The sequence below is a fragment of the Stenella coeruleoalba genome, assembly GCF_951394435.1.
Source record: "Stenella coeruleoalba genome assembly, chromosome: 17".
Classification (NCBI taxonomy): Eukaryota; Metazoa; Chordata; class Mammalia; order Artiodactyla; family Delphinidae; genus Stenella; species Stenella coeruleoalba.
The window spans coordinates 40,738,135-40,764,626 of record NC_137163.1 but is presented as its reverse complement, the minus strand read 5'-3'; the positions used below and the strand labels follow the sequence as shown (position 1 = coordinate 40,764,626).

Genomic DNA, 26,492 nt, shown 5'->3' with positions numbered 1-26,492 from the left:
CCACAATCTATGCAGTGCAGCCGAAACAAGAACAAAAACAAAAATCCAAATTCCTTAGTGCACAGCATTCAAAGCCCTTTATTTCCTAAAGTCTGATACCCAAACATACCTCCTCCAATTATGGGGGAAAAACAAGACTTAGTAGGCCATTAATTACTCGTTTCCCCTCACTGACTATTTGAGAGCTTCACCCTTTTCTTATACTCAGTCACCCTCAGTGCATGACTTCAATTCCTACTTTATCAAAAATAGGATCAATGGGCTTCCCTGGTGGCACAGTGGTTGAGAGTCCGCCTGCCGATGCAGGGGACACGGGTTCGTGCCCTGGTCCGGGAAGATCCCACGTGCCGCGGAGCGGCTGGGCCCGTGAGCCATGGCTGCTGAGCCTGCGCATCCAGAGCCTGTGCTCTGCGACGGGAGAGGCCACAACAGTGAGAGGCCCTCGTACCGCAAAAAAAAAAAAAAATAGGATCAGTGAGAAGTGCCTTGTCTCCTCTACTGTCTCCACACTACAAAGATATCTGTATTTGTATACATATAAGGTTTCCTTTCTCTTGTTCAAAGCCAAACTCATACTTTGTACTCTTGACCTCATCTCCTACCAGACCTTGCTTTAACAATTATCATCTTACACTCCTGTAAGAACTCAAACTAAGGCAAGATCTGATAGTTTCAGCTAAAAACAGGAATGGATAGGTACAGATTTTAGAAAGGACAAGTACTGATTTTCTGTTAATGCACTATGTTCCAAAGCAAGGCAAAAAATAATCACAGAAATAAGGAATAAAATAATAAAAATGCAACTTTTGCATTTAGTTGAAAAATTATTTACAGGCAAAATGCCAAAAAAGAAACTCTCAAAAATTAAAACAAAATTTTAAAAATCTACCATGGGTACCTAATAATGGCAAAACTGTACCAATAGATAACTAGAGAGTTAGATGGCAGAAACAAATGGCAATTAAACCTTTAATATATCTTTAACCAGGACTGTAAAATTAATTTAGTAAAGTATCAGTTTAATCTACAATGTATTACAGTGATAAGGTACAAAAAGGTTTACACTGAAAAGCTCTCTCCTTCCTGTTCCATCCTCTTTGTACCACCTTCCCAGAAGCCACTCAGCGGTTTCTCATTTATTCTTGCTCACAGACATGCTTATATAAGCACTGTTGTTGATTATTACTATCTTTAACTTAAGTTGCTACTACAACTTTAAGTATTAACTAAATATAGCTCACCCACAGTAACATATTTCTCAGTTCCACTTATTTTAAAATATCAAGTATCCTTGACCTACAGACAGAGTAAAAAAAAAAAAAAAGAAACCAACCACATAAAATTGCCTCTAATGACTGGTAAAATATATTTCCCAAAGCCAAAAATGTCTTACCTAAAGAGAACAGGGTATGGATCATCCCTCTCTGGTGGTCCAGTAATACGTGCCATTGTTGGGAAAGACTTAACAGGAGGTTGGATCATTGTGTGAGGTGCAGTTTCCATTAAATGAAAAACTTCCTCTAAGAGGTTAATAAGCTTTTCTATTTCCCCTTCACTTATATTTGAGGATTCCAAAAGATCCATATCCATTGAAGCCTCTACCTCATTTTCATATTCTGGGTTTGTTCTCTCAAGTCCAGTGTCTGTATCATGATCAGCTTCACTGTGGTTAGGAACAGAAGAAGTCTTCTCTGCTAAATGGTCACCAAGTCTTTTAATCTCTGACAAAATTTCATAGAAATGGCATTTCTGAAGAATAGCTGAACCAGCAGTGACAACCCTCACAGTCTGATCTAAAAGTATGAGCTCCAGCAGTTTTTGATAGCCACTTTTTTCACTCTGCCTACTTCTTAAAAATGCTTCCATTCCTTCTGTCATACTAATGACACTGTCCAAAGCTTTAAATGCATTTAACTTAAGGGAAGATGAGACATGATCAGCAAACAGGAGCTCAAATAATCCACTGATCACTCCTGCTTGTAGCAGTCCCATGACTCCTTGGGCCCCACATTCTGCCAGTGAGGACACTAATTTGGTCCCAGCTTTGAGCTGTCGGACATTTAAGGCAATGGGTTGGCGAAGGGCTACTTGTAAATTTAAAGCTTGCATGGTCCAGTCTATCAACTGGCCAAGGGCGTCTTGTTTTGTGTTTTTCAATTGCAAATAACTTAATCCTTTTATTATTAAACTTGGAATTTCTTCTAAAGCTGTTACCCATTTTGCACCTCTATCTTCTTGATACAAATCCAACAGTTCAGTTAACTTCACTGAGGCTTCTACTGCCCCTGAATTTTCTTTATCTGGACCTTGATCCTTCATTCTACTGATTTCAATTTCAAAAGTAGTCTTGTATGGACAGCTGAAGTATAAGAGTGGTACAAGCTCCCTGTCATATGGATCATACGTCATAGGAGGAACTGAAGCTAAGTCTTCAGCAGTGTATTCAACATCAAAGTTTGGATACTTAAATGTTTCACGTTCCAAGTCAGCAATTCCATCTTCATCACTGGAAATTTGTTCATAACCGTCATCCCCTGAAAATCAGTTTGAATAATATTTAGTTGTTACATCATTGTTGTTTAATGCAGACCAATCTGGTTTGTCAAAAAAATCATTTAATAGTGTGGCAAAAAATAAAAATTAATGATTTCCTCAACAAAATTAATTTCTGCCCCAACATCTTATCAACAATTACTAACATTTTATAGTTTCTAATAGAATAATTATGGAGAAACTTCATAAGCGAAGTTTTCTATTATATCTGTTCAGCTTTACAACTAACTCTGCTACAGATCTTTTCCTCACAAAATTAAAGTAGAAATGCCTCAAAAAACAAACCAAAAATACCTCTTTCAGGAGGAAAGAAATTAAGCTTGCCCTCATAAGAGAGTATTTTTAAGATGGAAAAAATAAATTGATAGGCCAAAATTATTAAATTAACTAAGAATTAGTACCATAAATACCAAGTTACATCTATTATTTCCAGAAAAAACATTCTATGTTCTTTTTATAACATGAGTTTCATATTCCTTCACTTTCACTTCTCTGTATTTACCTGTCACACAGTTTCCTCAGTTCTGTATTATGTTTTTAGGGAAAATCTGTTCATATAAAGTGCTCAGCTTTGCCAAAACAAAGAGTTTTCATATTATGACACATGCAGCTTTTTCCTCTATTTATTAATACAGGACTAGAAGTAATATAGGACCAGAGATGGAAAACTTGTTGGTTTTACTTTTTAACACTACTATTACCTGGCCGTGGTAAAACAGAGATGTGCAATTACAGCCTACAGTATTCCTCAAGTAACAGCCCTCTTTTGACATTCTTTAGCTCAAAACAATTTAGCCATAGCAATACACTCATATTTGAAAAGGAAGGGCCTATAGAGACTTGACTCTGGAATAACCACCAGATGTCTTCTGGTAAAAATCAAATTAACCAGCCTCATTCTCTCACCTTCTCTATTAAAATGTCCTCTGATTAACAAAGCCTGCATGAAATCTAACTACTACTTGCCAGTCAAACACAATAAATCTAAAAAGGATTTTGTGGTAATCTGGAAATGGGGTAAGCTAAAAAGATTATCACTCAATAACCCAATTATTTATATTGTGTAAAAGGGCCACTGTGATACTAGAATGGTCCTCTCTCTCACGTAGAATGATGCTCACCTGTACTATCTTATAAAAGAAAAAGGCAGATAATCTGTCATTTTACATAAATACTTTAACACTACATTCCATTTATTGGAGAAATTAAGAGCCAATTAGCTTAAGTATCTCTTTTTGCTTTCAAAGGAAAAATAAAGCCTAACTAAAGGACTGCATATGTCCCTGTGTAATTGAGATTTTTCCTTCTGAATTTCTAAAAATAATGTAGCATTTTGCCAAAATATCTAGGTGGCAGACATCTTTAGCAATTCCACCCAGCTTAAAACACCACTCCTTTACTCTCAAAACAGATCACCAAATCCCTAATCACCATGTATTTGCTGCATATTCCTGCTTCCCTGGACAAAGCTGATGGTATCAAGGGGCAGCGATACCATAGCAAGCCAAAGAGACTCTCTCTCCCAGAAAACTGGATCTGGATCTGAGACACAGCCAGGTAGTTTAGACTGGCTGGTTAAAGAGAGGAGATTAAAGATGTGGGGTGAATAGAGATATAACAATTCGTTAACAGAATATAAATTAGCAACACAAAACAAAGAAGAGACGGAAATCCCAGCTCTAGTCAAGTCTTAAGGCCCAGCTACAATCTGACTCAGGTTTCTTGAAAGCCATTTATCTCTGCTACAAATTCTTCTGCATTACTAAAAGCTACATCAAGCTAGTTAGCACTTAAAACCAGAAGTCCTAGCTAATTTAACCCACCTTCACCTTCTTCATCTTCTTCACCTTCTTCCTCTTCATCTTCCTCTTCCTCCTCAGGGATACTATCTACTGTATGGCGATCATCCTCATCCTCATCCTCTTCTTCCTCGACATCCACATCATCTTCATCATCTTCTCCTTCTTCTTGTTGTTCCTCTTCTACTTCTCCTTCATCAGAATATTGACCTTCCTGAGGAACAGAATTCCGATCAGGAGAAATGGGCTCAAAGTAATCTTCTCTATGAGGAGCATCCTCTTCCTTGTCACCAGACACTGAAAAATTGAGGTTTAAGGCACAGATTATTTTAACTGTTTAAATAACATGAGGCAGAAGGATTGGATACTGCAACTACTTAATGACATTTTGGATGATTTAGCTCATAATTAATAAAGTATGCTTTATTAATTATTAATAAATATTAATAGTATTAAACATACTTTAAACAAAGTATTAAATAAACACAGCTCATAATTAATAAAGTATGCTATATTATGTTCTAATACAATAATCCTCTTCTTTTTTAGCTATTAAGTAACTATACAGATTTTTATCTCTTCCAATACCTACTGTTTATTTTTACTGGTGCTGTTCTGTACATACCACTATAGCACATTAACATTTTATTTTCAAAGTAATGTTGCTTCAGCTTCGAATTAATTAACTGATTTTTTTTTTCTTTTAACAAATTCACTTGCCAACAAAAAAACACAAGAAAACACTGCGCAGAACGGGGGCAGAGGATATTCATCAAGATTTGATTACCAGCATCTAATTTTTTTTCTTTAATCAAAAAGTACTATTAACATTAATCAAGAGGGGGAAAATAAACTATCACTGATATATTTCTACCTGGCAATGGCATGGGATCATCCTCATCATCATCAGGTGGAGGGGGTCCTGGTGGAGTTCTTGGTCCCCTTGGCTGTGGTCTTGGAGGGCTTCCATTAAACTGATCTTCCTTCTCTCCATCAGCTAATTTTATTAGAAAAAGAAAAAGAACTTTCAAATGAGTAAGTATAGTGAAATAAATGCATGACAAAAATGCTATTCATCATTTGAGTTTTCATCTTCAGAATTTATTAACTTTTTCCTTCCTGACGTGTAACAGAAATTTTGCTAATTAGTTTATAATGGGAAAGTTAGAATTTTTGATGTCCCATATACCAAAATATAATGTATGTAACTCTTGGGCATTATCCCAGAAAAATGGAGACTTATTTTCCTGCAGGAAGATGTACATGAATGCTCATTATAGCTTTATTTGCAAAAGTCAAAAACTGGAAACTACCTAAATGTCCTTCAGTGATTGAAGTTAAATAAATTATGATACATCCACACTATGTATTACTACTCAGCAACAATAAAGAATGATGTAATACACACAGAAAGTAGATAAACTTCAAAGAAATTATGCTGAATGAAAATAGCCCATCTCAAAAAGATCCCAACTTCATGATTCCATTTTGTAACATTCATGAAATAATATAATTACAGAGACAGAGAATAGATTAGTGATTGCCAAAAGTTAGGGACAGGTGGGATGGGTTTGCCTGTAAAGGCATAACACCAGGGAATACTGTGATAGTACAATCAAGTCTCTTAATTTTGGTGGTGGTTATGCAAAGCTAGACATGACATAAAATTACACACACACACACACGTATACATGTATAACTGGTGAAAGGTGAACAAGCTCTACAGATTGTAACAAGGCCAATTTTATTTTGATATTGTACTAGAGTTGTAAAAGATGTTAACTAGGGGAATCTGGGGATGAGTACACAGGACTTCCCTATACATTTCTTTGCAACTTCCTATAAATCTATAATTATTTCAAAATAAAAAGTTAAAAACATACACACATACATATATATGTGTACGTATATGCAATACATGAGCTTAAGTGTCCATTTTAAAACAAGTCAGCGAGAGTGAAGTCAGACAGAGAAAGACAAATATCATATGATATTGCTTATATGTGGAATCTAAAAAAAATGGTACAAATGAACTTATTTACAAAACAGAAATAAAGTCACAGATATAGAAAACAAACTTATGGTTACCAGGAGGGAAAGGGGGTAGGGGATAAACTGGGAGATTGGGATTGACATATGCACACTACTAAATATAAAACGGATAACTTATGAGGACCTACTGTACAGCACAGGGAACACTACTCAATACCCTATACTCTATAATAGGGAAAAGAATCTAAAAAAGAGTGGATATATGTGCACGTATGACTGATTCACTTTGCTGTATACCTGAAACTAACACAACATTGTAAATAAAAATTATACTCCAATAAAAGTTTTTTTAGAAGTCAGTAAATTTTTTATCCACTTGTCTTTTTTTATTTTTTTATTGAAGCATAGTTGATTTACAATATTGTATCAATTTCTGCTGTACAGCAAAGTGACTCAGTTATACACATATATATTTGTTTTTATATTCTTTTCCATTATGGTTTATCCCATATTGAATATAGTTCCTTGTGCTATACAGTAGAACCTTGTTGTTTATCCATTCTATATGTAAAACTTTGCATCTACTAAGCCCAAACTCCCCATCCACCCCTCACCAACCTTGCCTCCCCCCTGGCAACCACAAATCTGTCCTCTATGTCTGTGAGTCTGCTTCTGCTTTGTAGATAGGTTCATTTGTGCCATATTTTGATTCCACATATGAGTGATATCACAACGGTATCTGTCTTTCTCTTTCTGACAAGTCAATATATTTAACAAAATTTTAGAGTAACTACTTACCTATGTCAGATGCTGTGATAAGGCTACAGACAATAGGAAAGATCAAAGAAACTACAAGCATAGAAAAGATAAAATTAACAAACCTTTAGCTAGACTCACCGAGAAAAAAAGAGGACTCAAAATCAGAAATGAAAGAGGAGATACTACAACTGATACCACCAAAATACAAAGGATCACACCAAACTACTATGAACAATTGTACACCAACATATTGGACAACCTAGAAGAAATGCATACAGCCCTAGAAACATACAACGTACCAAGACTGAATCATGATTAAATAGACTATCTGAACAGACCAATTACTGTAAGGAGATTGAATCAGTAATCAAAAACCTCCCAAAAACAAAAGTCCAGGACGATACGTCTTTACTGCTGAATTCTACCAAATATTCCAAGAAGAATTAATACCAGTCTTTCTCAAAGTCTTCCAAAGTCGTTTACAAGGCCAGCATTACCCTAATACCAAAACTAGACAAGGATGCCTCAAGAAAAGAAAGTTACAGGCCAATATCTCTGATGAACATACATGCAAAAATCCTCAACAAAATATTAGCAAGCCGAATTCTATAATACATTAAAAGGATCATACATCATGATCAAGTGGGATGTATTCCAGGGGTGCAAGGGTGGCTCTGCATCTGCACATTAGTCAATGTGATACATTAACAAAATGAAGGCTAAAAATCATATGATCATCTCGACAGATACAGTAAAATCATTTTTCAAAATTCAAATTCATTTATGGTAAACACTCTCAACAAAACAGGTATAGAGGGAATGTACCACACCATAACAGGCCATATGTGACAAGCCCATAGCTTTAACATCATTCTCAATGGTAAAAAGCTGAAAGCTTTTCCTCTAAGATCAAGAACAGAACAAGGATACCCACCTCTTGCCAATTTTATTCAACACAGTGTTGGAAGTCCTAGCCAGTGCAGTTAGGCAAGAAAAAGAAATAAACAGCATTCAAATTGGAAAGGAAGAAGTAAAACTGTCGCTCTTTGCAGATAACCTGATACAGGTACACCCTGCTTTTTGGAAGTTCATTTTATGCCACTTCACTTTTACAAAAGACCTATCTTAGTACGTGTTTTCACTAACCAAAAGAAATCCAAAGTGGATTTTCACTTCTACAAAAAAATGTGAAAAGAGAAAATAAGTGTTAAGCATTTGTTTTGCACTGAGCTGTTATAGAGGCAACATAACCCCAAAGAGTGAGAGTGGCACTGCCAAGCTCCTTCCCTGGCAACTACACTCAGCATCTCAGCATTTAGCCACCATAGCTTTGAACTATGTCTGTGAGCATCTGGGCTTTATCTCAATTTATTTTGTGCGTCCATTAGCAAGATGTGTCCTAAGGTAACTGTTTCTTCGTTTTATACCATTTTGGTGTATGAAAGGTTTCATAGGAACACTCTATTTCAGACAGCAGGGGAAACCTGTATAATATAAAGAAAACCCTAAGGACTCCATTAAAAACCTATTAGAGGGACTTCCCTGGTGGTCCAGTGGTAAAGAATCCACCTTCTAACGCAGGGGACGTGGGTTTGGTTCCCTGGTTGGTGAACTAAGATCCCACATGCCACGGGGCAACTAAGCCCACGCACCACAACTACTGAGCCTATGCGCCTCAACTAGAGAGCCACGTGCTGCAAACTACAGAATCCACGTGCTCTGGAGCCCACACACCACAACTAGAGAGAGAAAACCCACCTGCCACAACTAGAAAGAAGCCCATGCACTGCAACAAAGAGCCCACATGCTGCAATGAAAGATCCCTCATGCTGCAATGAAGATCCCGCATGCCAAAACAAAGACCCGATGCAGCCAAAAATAAAAAGAGATAAAAATTTTTTAAAAACCTATTAGAACTAATAAACAAATACAGTAAATCTGTAGGACACAAGATCAATACCCAAAAATAGGTTGCGTTTCTATACACTAATAATGAACTATGAGAAAGAGAAATTAAGAAATTCTCATTTACAATTGTATCCAAAAGTATAAACACTTACGAATAAATTTAAACAAGGACATGAAATACATGTATGTTGAAAACTACAAGACACTGATGAAAGAGACTGAAGGGGACACAAATAAATGAAAAGATATTCTGTGCCCATGGATGGGAAGAATTAATACTGTTAAAATGTCCATACTAGGGGGAATTCCCTGGCGGTCCAGTGGTTAGAATTCCACACTTCCACTGCAGGAGGCCTGGGTTCAATCCCTGGTCAGGGAACCAAGATCCCGCAAGCCGCACAGCATGGCCAAAAAAAAAAAGTCCATACTCCCCTAAGCAATATACAAATTCAATGCAATCCCTACCAAAATTCCAATGGCATTTTTCACAGAAATAGAACAACAATCCTAAAACTTGTATAGAACCATCAAAGACCCCAAAGAGCCAAAGCAATCTTGAGAAAGAAGAATAAAGCTGGAAGTATCACACAATGTTACAAACAACGTTACAGAGCAATAGTACTTTAAACAGCATGGTATTGGCATAAAAAGAGACACAAAGGTCAATGGAACAGAACAGAGAGCCCAGAAATAAATCCATGCATATATGGTCAATTAATTTACCTGTGCTTAGCAGGTACGATATAAGAAAAAAGATTAAACTACAGTGTGTGACCACCATCAGAGCAAAGATCTCACACCACACTATTATATAAGGATTTAAGAGAAACAATGGTCATTTTATTTGTGCTCATAAAATGCTAATTGTAAAGCAAAATATTTTTCCCTATGACCTCAATTATAATTTCAAAATTTATTCCCAAATCTCCTTAGCTCAACAGCTTATGAGTAATACTAGAGTGAGGAAAAGAGACCCTGGAAAATATGAGTCCAGCTGTCTGCTCTATAAAATGAAAGTCACTAAAGTTCATTAGAGGTTTTTTGTTTGTTTTTTTATAAAGTTGCTTGTGCTTTATTTTTATTTTTTTAATATTTATTTATTTATTTGGGCTGCACCAAGTCTTAGCTGCAGTACATGGACTCTTAGTTGTGGCATGCAGACTCTCAGTTGCAGCACACGAACCCTCAGTTGCGGCATGCATGAGGGATCAGTTTCCCGACCAGGGATTGAACCCAGGCCCCCTGCATTGGAGCGCAGAGGCTTACCCCTGAACCACCAGGGAAGTCCCTGTTTGTTTTTTTTTCGCCCTGCCATGAGGCACGTGGGATCTTAGTTCACCGACCAGGGATTGAACCCACGCCCCCTGCACTGAAAGCGGGGAGTCTTAACCACTGGACCGCCAGGGAAGTCCCTAGAGTTTTTATTTTTCTTGTCTTGAGTTAATAAGCAAAAGGTTCTCAAAAGCAGGAAAATCTGCCTTAGCTAAGATCTGGACATCTAAGGAAATTTGAAATGCAGTCCTAATAAAACAAATGCCATTAACACAAGTATTCCAAAAACACATACCATATTTACTGCCTATTCTTCAATTCTTTGAAAGACAATTTTCATAGTAAACCATGAATAACCATGGATTATATTATCATATACATATTTTAAATAAAAAAAAAAACCTTGGGTCAATTAAAAAAGCATTTTTGCAAAGTAGTGGAGGAAAATAAAATGCAACCACTTCAACATCAAAGACACTCTTATAGGAAAGAATGGGAGATTGACAGATAACTTGTCAAACCTTAAACAAGGTTCAAAAAGTAGAAGAGTTCTTTGAGTTACCTTTTCCTACTATAATGAACATAAGTGTCACTGATAAAAGCAAATTTAAAATTCTCACCATGGGGACATCCCTGGTGGCGCAGTGGTTAAGAGTCCACCTGCCAAGGCAGGGGACATGGGTTCGATCCCCAGTCCTGGAAGATCCCACATGCCGTGGAGCAACTAAGCCCATGAGCCACAACTACTGAAACCCACGTGCCCTTGAGCCCATGCACCACAACTACTGGGCCCATACACCACAACTACTGAAGCCCACGTGCCTAGAGCCCATGCTCTGCAACAAGAGAAGCCATCGCAATGAGAAGCCCACACACTGCAACGAAGAGTAGCCCCTGCTCGCCACAACTAAAGAAAGCCCGTGCACAGCAATGAAGACCCAAAACAGCCAAAAGTAAGTAATAAAATTAAATTAAATTAAATTAAATTCTCACCATGTTTTGGATTCCTTTTCAAACTTGGCTGTGGCTGGGGAGGTGGTGGAGGTGGAGGTGGAGGTGGTGGAGAGTCTCTGTCATGACTTATGACTCTATCCACTGATCCATATATTGCCAGTGTCAGACAGTTGTACCAGCCTCTTAGCACCAAACCATCAGTATTCACCTGATTTGGGGGGAGGGAGAGGGGAAGAGATATCTTTCAAAATGTTTTACTATGTCAGAAGTAAACTGGTATCAAATTACTTTGTGGTTCAACTAAAGTATAAAAGTATGCTGAAAATGCAAAGGTCAATACTGGTGGAAATTCACCCAGAGGCACAACTTTTGCATGGCCCTCCAGAGTTACCATACCTAAAACTGTCTCAGGACTACATCTCCCCAGTTCTATACTTTAGGCCAATCCTATTCAAAAAGCATAACCAGATTCCCACCCAAGAGAAGAGAAATGAGAAGGAAATTAAGGGGGAGCTACTGCCAATTCATAAATTAAACCCAAATAGTTACAGGGGTCATGGAGATACACAAGAGTACAAATTGTGCCCAGTCTCAAGAATTATAAAGCCTATAAAATTATACAGCATTCTTTTTACATGACATGCAGGTATATTCTATGTATCTATATTGTACTTAAAAAGTAAGGGTAACCAGAGGCATTAAACAAATTGTTTTTGCAAAGAAACTTATCCTAAAAAGATCAAAGACTTTATCAATGCCATTAACCCTCAATATTTCCTTATAAAATAACTTTACGTTTTTCAGAGCTTATCTATTAATCACTCTATCTTCACAATAACTATGAGAGGTAATCAGAGCAAATATTATCAACAAATAAGAAAATGAGAGTGTCAGTAGAAAAATTTGGCTAGAAACCAAAGCCCCTGACTTCTGAGTTCTCCTCCCACTCTACAGTGTTGGATAAAGATGAAATAGTAAGTGGTAATGGAACCCTAGAGGAAGGGTTCTAGAGGAAGAAAAAAATTATTATTCTCCTTGCTAACCTTAGCAAACTCTAGCAAAGGGAAATCAGGGACCAGAAGAAAGGCTCAAAGACTATGCCCATGGATTAATAGACTCTAAACAGAAATACCACTGGAAGGAAGATAAACAGATAAAGAATACAATTTTTAGTCTAAACAAGGTGCAGAGGATTAAATACCCATCCCCCACCAAAAACAAACAGCAGGCTGAGTAGTCCCATATTAGATCACCATTATTTTTGGATTTCGGCTCTTCCATGATTCAGATCTTTTAGATGCTTTCAGAATGGCATTTGGTATCAAGAAAAAGACACTTCTGATACACAAGGAAGAAGTATGAAATATGAATTTTTAAAGAAAACTTAATTAAGGTACAATGGTGTTTAATAATAATTTACCTGCCTGTCATCTTCTGAATTTGCCCACCTAAATGAAAAGAAGGAAAAGCACAGATGCTGGCTTCTTCCTGACCCAAGTATAAAATTAGAATAAAGAGCTATATGGGTAGATAATAGCATTACAATGTCTTTGCTCCATTTTAAAATAGCTTCTGGAATACAAGAGGAATCAGACAAGAAATGATGATATTCTGCAGAACTAGAACCAAGTAAGTTGACATTCTGCATCACTGGTTTATCTGGATCAAAAACTCTGAATGGAGGTGAGAACAACAGTAGTAACAAGTTGAAAACTGACTTCTACAATTACCTTTGAGTTGGGTCTAAAGATGATGGAAGTATTCTCATCATATTCCAGGCTGCCAAAAGAGTAGGAATAAATATATAGGCTCAAACACTGAACATCACAGTTCATGAAGAAATTTTTCTAGATTCATATATTTCAATCAAATGCTAGATTTGTGTTTTAATGAACTACAAAGTTTGGGTTTAATTTACTCTCCACAAAATGATATCAAGAAAAAGTATAAAACAAACCCCCCAGAGATTCTGGTTCAATTGCTTTGAGGTGTGTGTGAGAATCAATGTTTGTTTAAAAGCACCCCAGGTAATTCTAATGTACAGCCAGAGTAGAGATCCATAGCATTATAGTCTTCAAAAAAATGTATACTGGGACCAAAATTTTTAAAAAGCACCTATTTTCATCAGGTACTGACATAAGAATAACATTCTATAATATAAAAAATTAGCTGCTTCAGATTACCTAGGTTCCCTTCATTTTAAAAAGTTAAACTACCAATATAATTTAATAATAAATGAGTGGAGAATCAATAAAAGAATAAGCAAAATCTAGAAAACTTAATTCCTGACAGGGACAGAAAATTTTCCATTTTTAAGCTGCCTTTAAAAAATTGGTATTTTATAAATGAATTTTTATAAATGAGTAAACCCATCTAATGGTTAATTAATTTGCAGACATCAAAACAACTAGTGTTAGTTATACCTAGCATGTATTATATAATTCAAAATAGGAGTAACTATAACAAAATTCTCATTTTACAAAAATGTGACTATGGAATTTTAAATTATGTAGTAGTGTGACCTAAAAAACATAGACAAAATCTCAATGTGTTTATATAGGTTTTTTTAAGAATCAAAAAGTAATCTTTTCCAAATTAGGTTATTATCAAATCATGTGATATGTATAATGCATACACCAATAAAAAGCAAACAAAAGATGGTTAATGTTTCACACATTTAAAATTTTATTTTATAAATAAACTCAACATGTTCTTAGGAGCTTGACATTTCCTTAATATTGTCAATTGAGAAAATTAAACCCTGAGTTCTTGGGTCTACCACCATACACAGCCTTTTCTTCTATCTAAAGAATAAAAAGGTTTTGCTTACTAACTTATGAGTTGCTGGTGAAATTACCTAGTAAGTACATACCTTCCCAACCTATCGAAAACTGGGGCACTTGGTTTGCTTACATTGTTAAAGAATAAGTCTAATTGAAATGTGTGCGGTGATGTCTCCCTGTGAATGAAACAAAGTTGAAAGGTCAGCCTTTACAATAATCAGTTCCTAAATTAAAACAAAAAACAAAGTAAGTACAAATTTAAGAGCAATTCTAGAATTAAGATAAATTATTCCTAATATGTAAATAACAAAAACACGGAGTTAACTGTAATATTTCCTGTAATTTTATTCACATCCAATTCTCAAGAAGTCAAGTATTCACTTTGAGTACTACTGAAAAATTTTTAGCCATCAAGTATCTTTCGCCTGCTACTTGGACCATTTTAAAACACACAGATATTTAAATTTTTAATGTATTTTAATGGCAAATGCTAATTAATCATGATATCTAGTTTTATAATTCCTTATATCGTTATTCTATTAGCAAAAAGAATCAGGAGTTAACTAACTTTAAGTTGTAAATAATAATTACCATTTAATTTCAATTTAACCCACATTCATACAGGACTGTAATAATAATTTGAGCATCAGAGCCCTAAATTGTGACTTAAAGCCCAGATTGAAATTTGTATAGCACTAATTTACATAAATATTTTGATTTTTCTATAGACTTCTATAATCAAGATTAAAGCCTATTTAATTTGCACTAGAATGAAACCCTGCTACACCCTTGCTGAAATTCCTTCCGCTCAACTAAAATCTTGATTTTTAAACAACGCATGCTTTGTTGTTTATTTACAAAAAATCCATATGGTAAAAAGTGTAATGCCCGGAGTACTCTGAAAGAGATTCCTTTATGTATTTCTGGTAGAAGTTCAAACAGGTACAATCATTCTGAAAGACAATATGGCAATAAAATTCAGGAGACTGAGAAAATGTTCACACCAGTTGTTCCAGAAATACTTTTCTCTACAAAGTGTTTCTATGGAAACACTAATATACAAAGACTTTTTTCAAGAGGAGGTGCATTATACTAATAATTTGAAAACTAAAAACCATCTAATGGTCTCCACTTTAAGAACTAGCCAAATAAATAAGAGTACATTGATTTGTTAGATTATGCAGTCATTAGAAATCATATTTTCAAATAAATTTAAATGATGTGAGGTACTCCTGACATAATGTTAAATGAAATAAAGGAATACACAGAATAGCACGCAGTGGGATCAGAGCAGCATCATACATTTTATCTTACCCAAATTCAACTATATGTGCTCAACAACTCTAGTCTCTCTCTCCTAGCCTTCCTCTTCAAACCAGACCCTGGCCTCCAATATCTCAAGGAAAGGAAAAAGGACTGAAATGCAAATTCTTTCCTCTGGAGGCATCAAAGACTCAGGTCCTGGTCACCGAAAAGCGATTTAAAGAATCAATGGTAATTTGACTCCACTAGACTTTCATCTTAAAACTTGTTGACTCTAAAACCTAACCTCACATAAGATACCACATTTACAAAAAACAAAATATATATATAAACGCACACATATAAATTTAAAAACACATGGCCTCAAATGTTAAGATTCTCTCAGAATGGAGGGATAACAGGGGTTTTAATTTTACCTGACATAGTTCTGAATTTCATAATGAGAAAAAATACTATCATAAAGTGTGCTGCACAAATATATCATCTCTAACATTACTTTCAACCTTGAGATTTCAGGCTTCCCAACATCTTACATATTTGTATTATTGAATCAATACTTTATTTTACTGTTCTATAACATACTGTGCATAAAGTTGTTTCTGATAATAATTTCATATTTGGAACTATTAAAACATGAACAGCCACTCACGCCCAGCTAAGAAAAAGGAGAGAGATAAGAAGAGGGGAAATGTAACAAATACTCTTACCCACTGCAGCTAATGGCAGTGATTCGTATTGCCTGCTGTGGTAGCCAGCCTCCAAAATGGCCCCCAAAGACCCCTGCTTCCTGGTATTCACACCCCTGTGTAGTTCCCTCCCACACTGTACCAGTAGAATATGTAATCAACAGAATATTGTAAAAGCAGTATATTGAAGTATGTCACAGTATGCCATTTCTGATATTAAGTTATAAAATACAGCGACTGTGGCTTCCTTCTCGGGCATGGTCTCTCACTTTCATTCTTGGATCACTCACCCTGCAAAAATACATGCTGTGACATAAGCAACCCATAGAAAGGTTCTCCTGGCAAAGAACTGAAGATCTGCCAACAGTCATGTGAACAGGCTTCTAAAATTCCCTAGCCTCAGTCAAATCTTCTGAGACTGCAACCCAAAGCCTATATCTTAGTTATAACCTTATGAGGGAACTTGAGCCAATCAAGCAGCTCCCAGGCTCCTGACCCTCAGAAATAGTAGGGGATTAGGTTGCTAAATTTGCTACAGTTTGTTATACAGCAACAGATAACTAATAGACCTTTCTTGACCAAAAGCAGTACAATTAGAGAAGACTGCTGGATACACGATCATTACTCCATCTTTCTCATTCTACACACATAGGAAAAGTAGAAAGAAACACAGGAAAACAGGAGATTTTATTTCCTTACACATGGCAAAAAAGATATGAAGTCAATTACAATGATTTGTCATTATAAATACTAATCATTCTTACTGTTTTGTTTTGTATTTGTTTTACTTTTGAATGACCTGAAAACATCTGAAGATTTTTATATCTACCTCTAGGAATAACCAACTACTTTTCACAATTATGAAGAAATGAGCCCTTAACTTTGAATCTGTACCATTAACAGTCACCCCTGTAGCTGGCTTAACTCTTTCAGGTAATAGAAACTGAGCTATCACAGCATGGACATAACAAAATGTGGCATTGATACGTAAGAGTAACGCCTAGGCTATAAGCTAAAAACCCACAGATATATTTATTATACATATTCATGTTTCTATAACCAAAATTTAGCTTTCATCTCCAGTTCATGTAATTAAAATCAGAAGAAGATGATTATTCATGTTACAACAAAGATCAAATTCCTCTGTTTTATGTCAGTTGTTAAAATTATCAACAACTCCACAACAGGGAATTCCCTGGAGGTCCAGTGGTTAGGACTTGGTGCTTTCTCTGCCATGGCCCAGGTTCAATCCTGGGAACTAAGATCCCACAAGCCGCACTGCATGGCCAAAAAATAAAAATTAAAAAAAGATTTAAAAAAACCAAAACTCTACATCAGGAACCATGTCTTATATTTGGTTTATTTCACAAAGAGACTAAGAAAGAGAAATGATGCTCAAATAACTACTTGCTCAGTACAACTAATGGTAATGTGAAGCTACATATTTATAAAAAGACACATGTATCAGGCTAAGGAGATCACCAATAAGTCATGAAAACTGATACTATAAAATAATATAATAAAAAATGTAGCAACATAATAAAAGATATATTTCTAAATATTCAGTCTCATTCTTATTTTCAAGGAAAAAGTCACGTTAAAAATACTTCATCTACTATACTGTGCCACCCTAGAATCGTTTGGAAAATATAAACCAATTAAAAAAATATAAACCAATTAAAAAAAAGAAATGAAGAAAGAAAAAATTAATCTAGTACTCAGATCAAATAATGACTCTTTTCAAGTTTATAATAATATATAGATTATAGAGAAAACCTAGAGTCAATTACAATGCAACATAACATAACCATAACTGAATAAAGTTTTAGGTTTTTTGTTTTTTACTTACAAAATATTACCTTAAATTTTTGCATTTAAGAGTATGTTTCTAGATCAACTTTAGTCAAAAGTACTTTTAAAAAAGAAAACTGACTTACCCATATGCTCTACTGTCAGGCAAGCTGCTATGGGCTCTTACTCCTGGGGGTATGACTCGGACTTCATTGATATAAACCACACATGGAAAACGAACCACGTCTATATGAGAACTTTGCTTTAAGAAAAGGGGAGAGAGGAATATACTGTAAGCAAAACACTTTGTCTATTCAAAATTTATTCACTTCAATTTGTTTCATTCAGAATACCACAAACAATTTTAAAATAAACACCACATCATTAAAACAGTGCTATTACATTTTTTATAATGGTATTAAAACCACTCTTAAAAACAGCTGATGATAAAATGTACCTAGTTAAATCTCTCCATTTGTATAACATTTCCTGCATCTGCTTCCCTGCTGATGTTTTGCTTAGGCCAGTAGAGACCTACAGTCCTTTACTGGAAACCTCTGGAGTCAGACACCGTTCAGAATCCTGACTTTTGGAATTCCTTGGCGGTCCAGTGATTAGTACTACGCGCTTCCACTGCAGGGGGCACGGGCTTGATCCCCGGTCAGGGCACTAAGATCCCACACACCAGGCAGTGCCGGCCAAAGACAAAACAGAATCCTGACCTTTTAGATTTTTAGAAAGCAAATGATACGAACACTACATATTACTTAACACCCCCAGTGGCTTCTGGGGCAGTACCTTGTAACCAAAACATTAATACTTCTGCAGCAACATGTATAAACAGTCACACTAAATAAAGATTATAACTAGCAACATATCAGTTCAAATCAGAGCACGTGGCCACATGTATTTAGGGCAGATTTTTCTGCCATTTTTGAATTTCTGAATTATAGATAAGAGATGGTGAATCTCTATTTAAATTAGCTTAATTTACCAAACTTACATACTAATATCAAGAGATCCAGGGAAGCCATTTAGGCACCAAACAATTAAGGTAAACCCTCTCAAATTTAAAAAAGGGAAAAAAATCCACAAACTAAGAATTTATTATAGTAACATAAATGAATAGCATAAATTTAGTGTACATTTATTTCTATGTATCATTTGACACAAGATCAGACAAATGTAGCTCTTGAGATCAATAATTTAAAAAGAAATTTTTCACATAGTTTTTGGACGATTGTTTTTTTTTTGTTTGTTTTTGTTTTTTTGTGGTACACAGGCCTCTCACTATTGTGGCCTCTCCCGTTGCGGAGCACAGGCTCCGGACGCACAGGCTCAGCGGCCATGGCTCACGGGCCCAGCCGCTCCGCGGCATGTGGGATCCTCCCGGACCGGGGCATGAACCCGTGTCCCCTGCATCGGCAGGCGGACTCTCAACCACTGCGCCACCAGGGAAGCCCTGGACGATTGTTTTACGTCAACTTTTCCTAGCAGTTCAGCCAAACATCATTACCTAGTGGTCAAAGTTTATAATAAGAATGGTTCATATTATTTGCATCTAGAAAGACTGAGTCCTAAGTGCCTCTTGAAGCTGCAAAGAATACTGTGCCTATCAACAGACCAAAAGATTAGTCAAATGAGTCTTTCCTAAAATGTGACAGAGGATGACTTTCCAATTTTGCATTTTAAGCTCAGAGATTAAATATAATTAAATATATAGGTATAGAAATCTTAATGTTAACTATTCAAGTGTACTTTATACTCTCAAAGATATAAAAGAAACAGGATGAATGCAAAGTGTGGCTGATTGCTGGTTGTTTTCCAATACAACTCTTCTAGAGAAGTTTGAGTTGGGCAAAAGTGAACTAAAAACTGAATTTCCCATGTCCTGGGAAGCCAGTGTGAACATGTGATTGCTAGATTCTGATCAATGGGATGTAAATGGAAATGACGTAGGCAACTCTGGGTCATGTCCTTAAAGGGAAAATTCAGACTTCAGAAACTCCTGCCACCTCTTCTTCTATACTCTGCTGCCTTTCTAGAACACATGTTATGGTAAGCTGTCTTGGACAATGCAGGCAATTCCCTAAGAATGGGAGGAACCTGTCTCTGACAATGCAGAGCTGTCACATTAGCCCTAGAATACTTAAAACCAGATTGAAAGAGAAAATCTTATTTTATCTAACCCACTGTTATCCTGACTTTATGAGAGCAGCTGAAATTATATCCTAATTATTACAAATATACTGTAGTTATTCAATAAATACTACAGTAGGTTTATACAAAAGAAAAAGCATTCTGCCTCAAACTTTGGCTCTATGTTTCTGTCCTGTAAAGAGCTCCTCTACTTAAAAAGTCTACTATACAGAAGCTCCTTTGCTTATATGGTTAAAAATTCTCATTAATATTTACAAAGGAAACTTAGAACAAAACTTTATTTATTCTAACCGCCTTCCACCCTGCCCCCTGCTAATTAATGAATGGTATTAGTAGTAGTTAGGGTGTCGTCACTGTGGACCTAAAAAGATCAACTTGAGGTTTTACAAATAGCCTTTCAAAATCTATTTTGTTTGTAAGTAGAAGAGTTTCTATATTAGTTGCTACCACTTTTATTCAATATTTATTTTGAAACATTTACTAAATGTCTATAATGTTCCAAGGTATGCTAGGTCCTGAGAATATAAAGACAAGACATAATCCCTGCCATTAAGGTACAATCTACTGTAGTAGATGAATAAATAAATTGCTATGATACAGACTCACACAGAAAACTATGAAAACTCAGAAGCGTACTTACCTAAATCAGATAGTGGGCAAACATTTGTTGGGGGAAAAGAAGAGTGTTAGGGAAGGCTTCCCAAAAGAAATAGCACCTGATCTAAGTACGTATTTAAGGAAAACAAGAATCAGTGGAACAGAGGGATAAAGAGCTTTCTAGGCAAACGGAGAAGCATGTGCAAAAGGAATGCAAACAAGAACTTGGAAGGTTCAAGAAATTACAAGCATAGTTCACCAAGGCTAGAGGGCAAAATGTGGGAGGAAAATAGGGCAGAGTAGCTAAACACAATCAATAGAATTACAAGAAATAAGTTTTTCATTCACTGCCAGAAGTCAACTCCAAAAATCTGTATCGCCATTTAGGACCTCTCTCCTGAGCCCCAGACCACTATATCCAACTGTCAACTGGACATCTCCATTTGAATGTCCCTCTGGCCCCCAAAACTCAACAAGTCCAAAACTAAAGTGTCCTACATCAGGATGGCACCACCATCCAGACAATGGCCAAGACAGAAAACATTATCATCCTTGGATTCTTTCTCATTCTCTCTCACCTAAATAATTCCTTCATCCAAACATCAAGTCCTATTGATTAAACCTCTAAACAGCTCTCTAATCTGTGCATTTCCCTCCATTTCTGCTGTCACTCCTCTAGTTCTAGACACTAGGCCAAATTCCTCAGTTTTATAAACAAGTATGGTCTCTTCTCACCACTCCAAATTTATAGCCCCAACATACCCTGGTTTTCCTCATCTTTATGCCATCATTCATGTTACTGTCTCTGCTTAGAACCCTTCCACGCTCCTGTCCCAACTCCTTTCAGATGTCAGCTTTCTCTTAAAAGTTAAGCCAGATCAAGTCTACATGAGTGCTTATCAAACTAAATTCTAATTGCTTCTTTTTTTTTTTTTTTTTTTGTTTTGTGGTACGCGGGCCTCTCACTGTTGTGGCCTCTCCGGTTACGGAGCACAGGCTCCAGACGCGCAGGCTCAGTGGCCATGGCTCACGGGCCCAGCCGATCCGCGGCATGTGGGATCTTCCCAGACCGGGGCAGGAACCCGTGTCCCCTTCATCGGCAGGCGGACTCTCAACCACTGCGCCACCAGGGAACCCCCTAATTGCTTCTTTTAACTCTCCTGTTGGAGTGGTACTTCAAGAAGACAAGAACCAAGTCTCAGTTTACTGTTATATTCATAGTGCTGAGCATATTCATTTAACGAATGAAAGACTTTTAACAGGTGCTTAATAAGAATTGACTGAATTGTGTTTTCAAAGTTAAAAATATTACAATGAAGTAGGGGCTTAAAATATCTAGAGGAGTACCTAAACCTAGGAAGACAGGGTGACAGTGGGAAATCATGGAATGGAAGTTTTATGATTAGAGAGGTACCTGAAAAGTGAAGAACAGACTGGTCAGGTTCCATGACTCAGCCACATCTAAGGAAGAAGTCATTGTGTGTTTAAAGGTCACAGTATAGCTGTCTCTCCTTACTTTCCTATTCCTGCAACTATCTTCTCTTCCCTATCCTCTCCTAAGGGTAAACTAAGGCTATGTCATCTATTCCTGCCACTTGCATTATCACTGCTGTTTGCATGAGTTCCAAATTGACTTCCTAAACTCTAAAATGAAGTAGGACCTTCTAACATCAATCACCCTCGTAAGACTGAATTTTAAGCCAGCAATTCCACTCTGGAAAGTAATAAAGAACTAATTAAAGACATATAAAAGAATTTAGCCTCAAGAATATCGTATCACTGTAAAAAGTCAGAAGCCTAGATGTATGAGAATTTAATATATAAATAATAGCATTACCACTTAAAGAACTATTACACAACCAATAAAAATGCTGTTATACAGGATGGCTTGGGACAGGGATAAAAGATTTACTTTTTACTGTACACACTTTTGAATTGGTACCTCGTACGTGTGTTACCTAGTCAAAAAAGAGAGAGAATGTTTGAAAATGAAGCTTACTTTTAAAATGTTGTATAGGTGTACTTCTTCATTTATAATGATGCACAACACATTGTTAGGTGAGAAAAGAAACCAGAAAACAGTATTATAGTTATCAGTACCTTAATGTGTGTGGTGGGTGTATACATTTAAGTGTATGTGTGTATCTATATATATATATTTTTTAATTACTAGAGGACTTGTGAAAAATTTAAGAAAGTTGTTAATGATAGATGAGACTACGAAAGGTGGAACTATGAAAGCCTTTGCTTTTCTGTAACTTCTAATTATTCTATAATAAAATTAAAATTTACTAAAATAACATTTTTTTATTTTTTAAAAAGTGGCATACAAACCACAACACAATTTGTAATTCATTTAGCACTACTCAAACCCCTTCACATATTCCCCTTGTGAAACTTGAATAAATGCCTGTTTTCCCTACCAGGTTACAAATTCCTTTGAAAACAAGTGCAGTAAATTTTGGTTTTTTGTTTTTCTACCTCTATTGCCCCTCTTAGAGCTATGCCTCACCTTCAAAAGTGTTTTTCATAAATAATTGTTAAACAGATTCCCAACTTCCTACTGTGCGAATCTATCTGGTGTCTGACTAAACAAATCAAAAACTAAAATATCTTGTTCCCATCAAAGCCACTTCAAACCCACTTCCAGACTCTTCTATGACTAACAATGGCCCCACCAGTTCTCTAGTTCCACCAGTTCTCTATAACTAGAATTCTATCATTTTTAACTACTCTCACACTATCAGTTGCCATCCTGTCAATTCTACAACCAAAATTTATATTGTACCTATTCCCTCCTCCTTAATCCCACTGGGACACAGCACTGCACAGCTTTAGAGCCAGGAAATGTGCATTGGTATGTCTTAATTCAGCTATGCCACTTTAGGAAAGTCACCTAACTTCTCATGCTCAGTTCCTGATCTATCAAATGGGGATAACTATCTTTCAAAATTGATTCATGAATTAGAGATAATGTATTTAAATTACCAAAGCACTGCGTCTTGCACAAAATAAGCATTCAATAAATGCTATCAATGATTACTGCCCATCTGCTAACTCAGGTTTTCATTACGTCTCACCTTTTCGTCTCAATTTGCCACCTCTAATTATTCTGAACCATTTTAGGCATTACTGATGTACCAATGTACTGGTGTACTAACCTACCCTAATTTTACTAATCATATCATTTGCCTGCTCAAAAACTACTTATTTCTTACAAAATAAAGCCCACACTCCTTTGCTGCCCATTTCTGGAACTCTGTGATTTGGCTTCAAACTGCCTATCAGGTGCCACTTCACACTACTGCTTCAGCATACCCTTCCAAAGGACTGACTACTCCAGGAGAATGCCCTCCTTTCCTATATATAACTGTGGAACATATTCTCTTCCACCAAAGACCAAGTTCATATGCCACCTGCCTTGATGAAGTCTTCCCTGATACTCTCAAATGAAGAGTGATCTGTCCCTCCTCTGAAATCACGGAGCCTTTTTTTGTACCACCAAAGGGAGCTAAATAAATATTGACTGGGGTCCTAATATATCAGACACTGATAAGCATTTTGGAAATAAAGGAGACAAACCTCAAGAAATTTCTACTCTGTCTCTATGCACTCATCATAATCTAACTTGAATCATAATTTTGTGGACCTCATGTCCAATACTAGTTATAAACTCCTTGAGAACAAACATCCCAATACTCCATATCCCCAAAAAACCCCTACTCCTACTTCAAGACTCAGTTCAAATATGATCTCTACTAAGCCTTCCTCAATCAATGCCAGAAGGTATTTACTACTGGTCCTATCCTCTCCATGGTCCTCAATGCTTGCTTAAGAATGAATGAATACTAGATTTCTAAATATATGGTAAGTGAATGAATGCTAACTTTCCTAAACTAGTAAACTACTAAACCAATCCATCATATGCTTTTCTTTCATTTTTAACTGTTCCCTATTTCTGTACGCATGATAGGTTTGTTCTTATCCAACTACTGCCTCCACTGTGAGTTTTCTAAAGCCCAGCTGGAACTGCAGTCAGAAAAGTATGGTCATTGAACAAACAGAGCTAATTGAACCACATGAAATGAGAGACCACAAGATAATTCATTGTTAGTAAGATATGCTAAAGTTTCCAAATATTTGATTTTTATAGACTATAAACCATTCGTTAAAATAATCAGAAGACCAAGGTTGTCAAACTTTTTATTTAACAAGTACCAAAGTACAACTGCTACCCACTACCATCCCTACCTCTGAAGACAGAAAAGTTCTCTCTTAAGGTACAAACTACTGTATGTATAGAACAAATAAGCTACAAGGATATATCGTACAGCACAGGGAATGCAGCCAATACTTTATAATAACTTAAAATGGAGTATAATCTATAAAAGTTGTGAATCACCATATTGTACACTTGAAACTAATACTGTAAATCAACTATACCTCAATTTTTTAAAAAAAGTTCTCTAGAGGACTTCCCTGGTGGTACAGTGGTTGAGGCTCCGCGCTCCCAATGCGGGGGGCCCGGGTTCGATCCCTGGTCAGGGAACTAGATCCCTTATGCCGCAACTGAAAACGAACCCTGCACGCGGCAACGAAGATCCCGGACTCGGCGCAGCCAAATTAAAAAAAAAAAAGTTCTCTAAATTAAGTTTACACTGAAAGAGAAATGTGAGCTCTGGGGTTTCTTTGAATTTCTCTATGAACTTCATTTCTGTACGTTCTTGGCCGGTTGACTATTCAATTTACATGTGGCAGAAACAGTCATGCATTCAGGGGCGCTCAAGTTCATACAGAACGATTACTCTACAAGAGCCCACTCTCGCCCCTCAAAACGACAACACAATTGTCCTTTACAGTTTGACTACAATTCTCTCCTCTTCACAAGTATGCTGCAGACAAAAGACGTTCTGTGTAAGTTCTTCTTGTCCTAATGTGTGAAATCTTTCCAAGAGATAAGTTGTATTAAAGTTTCAGGACAAACTGGAGAACACCGCAATCCTAAACCGAATGAGTGTCACATCTGGGTGGCATAACTCCCGTTAGAAAAAAGACCTAGCAAAAGGGATTTGGGAACCAGGAAGCCAACGTGACCCGCTCGGTCACTAACACTACTGTCAAACACAAGGTGTCCGAGACCCCTTCCAAAACATCACCTGAGGTAAACCTGAGAACCATGATCCTTTTCAAGGCCCAAAGCGGACCCAGGGGGTTGAGGAGGTGGGTGAGGGACCAAAGCAAGTAGAGCAGCCAACTCAACCAAAGACGACGCGGGGCCGAAACTACCGCAGGGAAATGTAGGGGGTGGGGGTGGCTACCGCCACCCCCACCCCCACCCCCCAGACGCGGCGCCCACACCCAAGCTAGGAGGAGGGAGGGTGTGTGTGAGGAATTAAAGCGGCAATCGGCACGAGGAACAGTCGAGACACGCCTAACGATTTTTTGTAAGAGTCCCCAGTTCGAGAAACAGGGTCGGAATCAAGTCGCGAAGGCTTACCTCAGCGCTCGGGTGTTTAAAAGTGTCTAAAAATAGCAGCTCCATCGCCGAGTCCACCGCCATGTTTGCCGCGGGCGGGGGAAAGGGGAGGACTTCCGGGGCAGCCCTCCAAGCTCGGCGACAGCGGCTCAGGAGAGGGAGAGACGCCGGTACTTCCTGTGACCAAAGCGCTGGCGCCGCAAGCCTGAACCTATCGCGACGCGTCGCGCTTCCGGAAGTCGCCGGCCCAGCCTTCTCCAGCGCGGCGGAGGGCGCCCTCAGAGCGCCGAGAGGGGAAGAGGAAGAAGGGGAGGGACTACGGCGTCTCCAATGGTCCAAACCGCGTCGTCCTACCGCGTTTTAGAGCCACGAGAGCTTCGGCACGGGGGCGGAGTGTGGAGCAGGCTTAGGAGCGGCGGAGGAGGAGTGAGGAACGCAGCCAACTCAGGACTCCTGGCCCAGTGAACCAGCCAGCAAGAAACCTTTACAGGGCTGGCAG

The 26,492-nt window shown here is 37.2% G+C and overlaps 1 protein-coding gene across 2 annotated transcripts in view; it reads right to left on the bottom strand.

Annotated features, from left to right (window-relative positions):
• Window positions 1-26,233, bottom strand: part of VIRMA (vir like m6A methyltransferase associated) — a 63,506-nt gene extending 37,273 nt beyond the window's left edge. The window contains exons 1-8 of one of the 2 annotated variants that reach the window (XM_079901753.1): window positions 26,015-26,233; window positions 17,907-18,022; window positions 14,110-14,196; window positions 12,968-13,016; window positions 11,277-11,445; window positions 5,227-5,349; window positions 4,377-4,649; window positions 1,394-2,534 (exon numbers count right to left, since the gene is read on the bottom strand). In XM_079901753.1, the coding sequence (XP_079757879.1) occupies window positions 1,394-2,534; window positions 4,377-4,649; window positions 5,227-5,349; window positions 11,277-11,445; window positions 12,968-13,016; window positions 14,110-14,196; window positions 17,907-18,022; window positions 26,015-26,077 (2,021 nt within the window). In that variant the 5' untranslated portion in view covers window positions 26,078-26,233. The remainder of the gene's footprint in view (window positions 1-1,393; window positions 2,535-4,376; window positions 4,650-5,226; window positions 5,350-11,276; window positions 11,446-12,967; window positions 13,017-14,109; window positions 14,197-17,906; window positions 18,023-26,014) is intronic. The other variant, XM_079901752.1, reaches the window with a different exon arrangement.
• Window positions 26,234-26,492: the final 259 nt, after the last annotated feature.